We start from the raw sequence: 8,409 nt of genomic DNA, 5'->3' as shown, positions 1-8,409 counted from the left end.
GGGAGGACCGGGAGAATTCCCGGTGGGCCGGTCTGTTTTTTGGCCGCGAGGGCCGGTGTCCCTAGCTGCTTGCACTCTCAGCAGTCACACTTTTTTCTTCTATTTATTTTTTTGACCATAGCTTTACTCTTTTTAATCATTATTTTACCGTAGTGCCGCTCTTTTTATTTATTTTCTCGCAGCCCCGTGAGAAAAATGCAGCCTGCAGGTTAACTAACGTTAATGATGATGATGTAATGCAACTATCGCCCCAAACAGCGGCACCTTAGTGAATATAAGAATTCGAATAAAATGAATAAAACACCTGCTCAATGAAAATCAAATGATTCACTACATTAATAAATCTGACATAACTTGATCAGAAATCTAAAAATAGGAGAAAAAGATTGAGCCATCAAAAGAAAGTAGTGCTGTGTCTTAAGGGTCGCAAGTCATTAGTTATTTTTTTCTCTCACTGCAATAGCGCTAATGTGGTCTGGTGGTAAGCACATTGCATTTCAATGGTAAAGACCAGTGATCGAATCTTCCAAGAAAAATCTTTTTTTTTTTTTTTTTCGATTTTATTGTTAAGACATAAAATACTGTTAGGGCTGTTGAACATTTGAATTTCTAAAGCAGCAGTTTTCTTGAAAAAGACGTGATAGTGCCATTAGTAACTGAATTGGAATCAGTCGTGAACTGAGGTGGGCCGGTCTGGCTTGAAACTCCAGGGCTGAAAATGAGTCCCACTCCGGCCCTGGCTCTTACAGTAATTGTTTGCAGGTATTTAATCATAAGTACAATGTATTTACACAGTAGGCACATTATAACAAATGTTTATTTTGAGTGCAAGTACATATTGGTTAAAGCCACTTAATATAAAGTTGGACCTAATGTTATTTCACAGTATCACTGTGTTTTTCACTCAATAAATGCAGCTTTTGTGAGCGTGAGAGACTTTTAAATTGTTTTTGTTTTTTTTTGTTTTTCAATAACATTCAACATTTAAAAAAAGTTTTTGATGGTTGTTAATGTATATCATTTGGTACAAAACATTTGTCATTAGGATATTGTGTTAAGCTCTGGTTAATTGTGTTTTTTTGTTGTTGTCTCAGTATGTGAGAGGCTCGGACCCTGTACTAAAGCTGTTGGACGATAACGGGAACACCATGCAAAGAAAATCCAAATAATAGTTTTATTTACTTTTTTGCATTGTCACCACTAGATGTCAGCAGACATTTTGATTTATTCAATAATAAAGGGACTAAGTCGAAAAGAAAATTAATAAATGAATTGTTGACCCAGTAGATGAATGTTGGATGTTACATGAATGCAGGACTTTTCAAACTGGGGTCCTGGGGGCCACCAAAGGAGTGCTAAGTGGATTTCCTTGAACTAATCAACAATGTAAGATTAATTAATTCATTTAATTAAAAAAATGAGATATTAAGGTAGTTTTGTTATAAAATAAACTATTACTAATACAATACTTCGTGATAAGAATTAACTATATTATTATTAAAATAATTCAGTTTGATTTATTTTTGTTTATTTTATAGTTGCAAAATGATGTCTTATACAAGTAATGCTGAAATATGAGTAAACGCAATTTAAAAAATACAAATGTCTTAAATAAATAGAAAATGTTCAAAAGAAAACTATTTAAATGTGTTTAAAAAAGGAAATTATACATATAGTAACTATAGTAAACTATAACAAAGTAGCTTGAAAGAAAACATATTTAAAAATGTATGAGATCTACATATGGAGAAAGGGGGCTTCTGTGCTTTTTAAATTGTAATTGTATTAAGAGTTATTGGCATGCTAAATCTGCAAATTATCTTATTATAATAGTGACACACTGAGGTTAATAAAAGAAGATAAAATGTATCAAAATATTACAAAATAAACTAAAATGTATTGGATTTATTAAATTTCGACACCAGTTATACATTTCTGTGTTTCTGTGTTTGTGCTTCAGCACTCGTCATAATTGGAATGTGAATTCTAAGAATTTATAACCAGCGAAATTCGAATTGTCTCTTTGTAGCGAGTTAGGAGTTGAATGTTTCAGCAGTGTTTACAGTGTGTACAGCGACTTGTTTTGCGTTTATTATGGGACAGCGACACTCTCGTAGAGAGAAAGTGGAGAGAGGAGTTGAGTGCCTGGACGGAGCCCATCGCCGACCAGCACTGACTCCAACCGACCACACGGCGGAGCTCCATCCTCGTTTTGACGAGACGCCTGTAGTGGTTATCGAGGGAGGTAGAAAGGAGAAAGGAGGGAAGATAACAAAAAAGAAGAGGCCAAAAAGGAGGAGTTTCAAGAGTTTGGCCTCTTTTTTCTCTTGTTTATCCCCTTCCAAATCCACCAGAGCTCAGGTGGAGCAGGGTGAGGTGGACCAGGACGCTGGGACCCCATCCAGGAAGAGCACTGAGGGTAAATGACTTGCTCTCTTAATTATAATTTAAACACAATATACAATTACACATCACCATCACATATTATACAAATAAAGATAAATGCCTTGATAAAATGATGTGATAAGTGTTTTATTGTAGATTTACAGAAGTTTCAGAATCACAACAAATAAACAAAACAAAAATGAAAGTAAATTGATGTGGTTGATGTTCCTCTCTAGATAAGACTTCTCTGCAGGACATTGTCTGTTCTGTGGAGAACAATGTTCACCAGGAGCCTCCTACCAGTGATCCTAATGTCCTCGCTGCCGTGGAGGTAGTAGTGGATGAGGTCCAAAATGAAGATCAAGACAGTCCAGTCAGTACGTCAGCAGATGTGAGTGAATCTCAACTGCTGAAACAGCTGGACTGTACTAAGTTCATAAAGACCAAGGGTGAGTTTACTTAACCTAAATTATGACACACACACACTCTTTTTTGAATATATATATTATGCTGAAGTTTTTTGGTTCTTTTATCATTTTAGATATTGTTTACATTTTTATTTGCCGTTCACGTAATATTGTGTGATTTTTGAAAAGAGAAATATAGCTCTTATTTCTCAGTTGATCCCAAAGTGTTTACAAATGTAAGAAAAAATAATTCTGAGAATTCTGGGAAACAGTATTAAGATGTATATAAAGAAGAATGCTGCTGTATATGACTATATTAATCATGATTAGAAAAAGCACAATATTTTATTAATATATTGCCAAAACTTTACGTTTCGCTGTTGTTTCATATTAATTACATTGTTAATGTCACAAAAAATTGTTACTCTTATATTTTACTAGATGACATTCACAGCAAGTACTCCATTGGCAAAAAGATGGGCAAAGGAGGATGCGGCTCTGTTTATGAAGGGACCCGGTGTGAAGACGGCCTTCAGGTGGCTGTGAAATTCATAATAAAGGTTGAAAACGAGCCGTACATCAACCTTGTAAGTAGACTGCTCTATCTGTGTTGTTCCTGTTCTGTTTGATAATATTGTAATGTAAATGATGGACTACAAATGTTTCAGTAGACGAACATACAGAACTAAGTTCTAATTTGACAAACTGCAGCCATCTAACCATGATAAAAAATATATATTCTTTCTTTCTAGCCTGACCATGCCAATCCAGTTCCCCTTGAGGTGGCCCTTACATTGCTGGCCAATCAAGGGCCCAGCTGTAACAACATAATACAGATGCTGGATTGGGAAGACCATCCTGACCGATATATAATGGTCTTAGAGTGGCCCTCACCCTGCATAAACATGCACCAGTTTTGGCTGAGCCATGACAGAGTCTTATCTGAGAAGATGGCCCGTCATTTTATGCGCCAAGTGGTTCAGGCTGCTGCTGTTTGCTGTTCTCGGGGAGTCTTCCATCGTGACATCAAAATGCCAAACCTCTTGGTTAACACAGAGACCCTGGAGGTTAAACTTATTGATTTCGGCTGTGGGGACCTCCTGAGAACATCATCCTACAACACCTACAGTGGTATGTATTATCTTTTCAACATGTAACTTAAATTCTAGACATTAACATTGACAGCATTTTCAGATAAGGAGAGTCAAAGATTAAATTATTTCAGTTTGACAAAATCAAATACCATTTCAGAGTAAATTGAGAAAACATGCAGTGCTAAAGCAAACATTTACATGTGACAAACCTTTTCTGTTAGGAACAGTAAGGTACTGCCCTCCGGAGTTTATTGACACAGGAGAGTACCATGGGAAAGAGGCGACGGTATGGTCATTGGGGGTCCTACTATTCAGAATGATCACCAGCCTTTTCCCAGACAGCAGTGACATCTGTTACATGGACATTGAACTCTGGTCCCAGTCGGGCTACTCAGATGGTAAGAGTATTATTACAATACAGAAGTACAATTGCAGTTCGTCTTGATAAAATGACAGTTATATCTTAGAGAGCAAGTGCAAAGTTGAAAGTAATAATCTGACATTTCTCTCTCTTTCTGCACAGAATGCTGCCGTTTTATTCGGGGTTGCCTCAAGAGCAATCCTGAGCAGAGGCTGCAGCTGGAGGAGCTGCACTCCCATGACTGGTTCAAGGTAACATATCTATCTAGATGAGCTCAAATCATTTTAAAGATATATTGACATTTGTTTGCTTTTTCCACCTTATTTGTGTCTGTTTGTTGGTTTGATAATTTAAACAATTTCTAAATGTGTTTCAGGTCACCTTGTAGTCATGGAGAAGCTCTGTGTTTGACGGGCTAACATGGGTTGCCTATCCATCCCTTTGTAAATAATTTAGTTTTCACAACAATAAAATTATTGTGAAAATACACAAATGTGTGTGTGTTTTTTTTCAGAGATATGATATGGAAATATGTGCTGTTCCTTTTGCATATTCAGTTGTAGTCTTACAAAGTTATATTTATCAATTTGAATATTAATTTTACTATATTTCCCAAAATTGGGTTGCAGCTGGAAGGGCATCCGCTGCGTAAAAACTTGCTGCATAAGTTGGCGGTTCATTGCGCTGTGGCTACTCCAGATTAATAAAGGGACTAAGCCGGCAAGAAAATGAATGAATGAATTTTACTATAAACTAATCAGGGGTGTGTGTTTCCCAAACAATGACGTAACTCGCGACTGAACTATCAGAGTACTATCATGTATAGTTTGGGAAAAGAACAATGTAGTGACAAGTGTTTCCATTACACTCTGTCTAGTTTTTCTGTCGCAGATCCATCATTTGAATCATGTTAGTTATAATGTAAAACGCCCACAATGATGCTCTAAATGGGGTGGAGTAACAACTTCTTTAGAGAAGAACCCTAACATTTCTTTGTGGCACACATAGACACAAATAGGGCCTGTGTTTCTTTTACAAATAATATAGAGAACATTACAAATCCTATTCTAAAACATAAAATCTCTCATATTAGCTAACGCGTACTCTAATATTATGTATAAATGAAATAAATAGATATATAATGACGCTATTTATTAAGAAATTATATTTTATACTTATTATTTATTAGGAAATGAAAAAAATCATACTTTAATAATATTAATAATGATGATGATTATTATTACTAAGTGGGATATTGTTTATTTATTTATAACATTTTTAAAAGTCTACTTTTACAATTTGACGCATGCAAACCACTGCAGAAATGTTCTAACCAACAGGCCCATGTCATACAGATACTTAATAAATAACCTACTATAGATAAAAAACAAAGCATGCGTTAATGCTTTTAGTTTTCACAAGCTTTGGAGACACCGTCATGAGCCACGGCTGTGTTCAAAATGTCAACAAAAAAACATAGATCGCTAAAACTGAACTGTAAAAATACATTGAAAGCAAATTACACCTAAGATTGATGACTTTACTGCTTTTTTAATAATTCCAAGTTTAAATGTTAGAGTGTTCTTACCAAATAAGGCATAGGGGGGATAACTGGGAATAAAACACAGCCAGGAACTATGTTTCAAACTGCACCTCTAGAGATGTAGTTGCAAGCATACAAGTTTGCAACGTAGTTTGCCAATGTTCACTGGACCGATGGATTTGGGAAACGGCAAATCAACGAACTATGTTTGTAACGGCTTAACTTGCGACCTTAGTTGGCTAATGATGGTTTTTGAAGATGCACCCCAGCTAACAGATAAGTACCACTTTAAAGAGATGCTAAGTTTATTATTTAAAGCCCACAGAGGTATTTCAAGATGTTTTAAGGTTTAATACAGTCGATTACAAGCTGTAATTTAAGCGTTTACCATAAAAATTTAATACATTCATGCATTTTCAGCTTAGTTCCTTTATTAATCTGGGGTCACCACAGCGGAATGAGTCGCCAATTTATCCAGCATATGTTTTATGCAGCGGATGCCCTTCTAGCTGCAACCCATCACTGGGCAACATTCATACACTCATTCATATTCATGCATATTATACATTCACATACATATTCAGTGTTGTTGTGATTGACATACTTTTGTTGAGCCTTACTGGAAGATTTTGAGCAATAGAAATTATCATTAAATGTACCCATAATTGATTTTGCATTGGCATATATGTAATAAAACTTTATTTGAATTATTAATACACTAGTATTAATTAATTTAAATATCTGTTACTGAATTAACAGTAGTCAAATGATGACTTGAGAAATATTGCACCTTTGCAAAGTCCACAAAAAACATTTTGTTAACCAATTTTAATTTATTTTCTATTATATATATATATATATATATATATATATATATATATATATATATATATATATATATATATATATATATATATATATATATATTTTTTTTTTTTTTTTTTATACGTAGACTTTATATGACTATTATGTGCCATAAAGTGAAATTAATGTACAGGTATTGACATTGGGCCATAACAAATAGTTAAATTGGTTATATAATGATCATAAGACAATGGAAAAGGGTGACACTGACCCTCCAGAGCTGCCCCTCATCAATATATATATATCAGTTCAGCAAATTGGGCGAGACAGTGGCGCAGTAGGTAGTGCTGTCGCCTCAGAGAAAGAAGGTCGCTGGGTCACTGGTTCGAACCTGGCGTTTCTGTGTGGAGTTTGCATGTTCTCCCTGCCTTCGCATGGGTTTCCTCTGGGTGCTCCGGTTTCCCCCACAGTCCAAAAACATGCTGTACAGGTGAATTGGGTAGGCTAAATTGTTAGTAGTGTATAAGTGTGTGTGTGTGAATGTGGATGTTTCCCAGAGATGGGTTGCATCTGGAAGGACATCCGCTGCATAAAAACTTGCTGGATAAGTTGGCGGTTCATTCCATTGTGGCCCGGATTAATAAAGGGACTAAGCCGACAAGAAAATGAATGAATGAATGAAGTTCAGCAAATTCATCCAATTGTCCTGTTGATCTAATTCTGACATGTCTTGAAGATGTGAAAGTGAAATGAGTGAAAGTAGAAATCATTTAGATTAAATGTTCTGTGAATTTCCTGTAAATAAATCAGAATATACAATACAATTCAGTAAGGTAAACGATTGCGAAAAAAACAAACAATTTATGACAGCAAAAATAATAATGGTAATAAAAAAGGGAGAAATACAAATGAAACTGAAGTGCTTTGATTTAATAATTGTTTTTTATTTTACTTTATTTCTGGCAAATGATTATATGACAAAAAATACTTTGATAACAAGAAAGCGTAAGTGTTGATGTCAGTTCTGATTTGTTTAATGCATCCTTGTGTATTACAGGAATGTACTTTGAAAAGGACCCCAGATTTTGAACAGTAGTGTGCATTTCTTATAAATATTTGAAGTAAATTTGTATAGACTGCGAATGGAGAGCTCTCAATCACTGATTAATGCCGCGTGTTTGGCACATCATGCTGTTCACAGATTTACACAATGTGTTTGGAGTCATTCTGTTTTAATTACTCCTAACAGCGTTAGTCACCAGTTCACAATGAAAAGACAAGCACATTTTGATAGACCGCTCTTGGATGAATTGTTGTGCCATTCATCCATTCCAGAATGCTTTACAGAATCCTGAGTTTCACAGAATCTTTTTTTGCCATTCAAATACCTAAATGTGACATTTTAACAGTTTTTAGCAACTAAATAAGCAATTTGATTGGATATCTTTTTCAAAACTATTTTAACTCACTGGGAGTCTTTACATGGAGGTCAGTAATTTAATTCTGAGTAAGACAATGTTATGCATAACGAGTTTCTTTTGGAATATTCCTTAGATGTTATACACAGATAACTCATACCCCACACAATGCCCTCTGACTTTCCCTCCAGAATAGCAACATAGATTTCGTAACAGAACTACATTCAGTTTTTAATTTTAAATTTTACAAAAGATTTAAATGTAGTCCATTATTTGTCTTGTAGCTATACTTGAAAACAGATCAAATTTTGACCCCCATCAGATTATTATCCCCTTGTTCTGCTAGGTCTCGGTTTAGGAGTGGGGGAGGGGTTAGGATTAGGGGTTAGGTTTTGGA

At 35.2% G+C, this 8,409-nt stretch overlaps 1 protein-coding gene across 1 annotated transcript; it reads left to right on the top strand.

Moving 5' to 3' along the window:
• The first annotated feature begins 732 nt into the window (after positions 1–732).
• pimr65 (Pim proto-oncogene, serine/threonine kinase, related 65) lies at positions 733–4,740 on the top strand. The gene is made up of 7 exons (XM_001345914.10): positions 733–2,419; positions 2,622–2,834; positions 3,234–3,379; positions 3,545–3,923; positions 4,108–4,284; positions 4,410–4,498; positions 4,624–4,740. Exons 1-7 carry the CDS (start codon positions 2,095–2,097, stop codon positions 4,633–4,635), a joined length of 1,341 nt encoding a protein of 446 aa, XP_001345950.3. The 5' UTR covers positions 733–2,094; the 3' UTR covers positions 4,636–4,740.
• Positions 4,741–8,409: the final 3,669 nt, after the last annotated feature.

The sequence above is a fragment of the Danio rerio genome, chromosome 2, assembly GCF_049306965.1.
Source record: "Danio rerio strain Tuebingen ecotype United States chromosome 2, GRCz12tu, whole genome shotgun sequence".
Lineage (NCBI taxonomy): Eukaryota > Metazoa > Chordata > Actinopteri > Cypriniformes > Danionidae > Danio > Danio rerio.
Note: the sequence above shows the minus strand (reverse complement) of the source record. Positions and strands in the feature narration are given on the sequence as shown.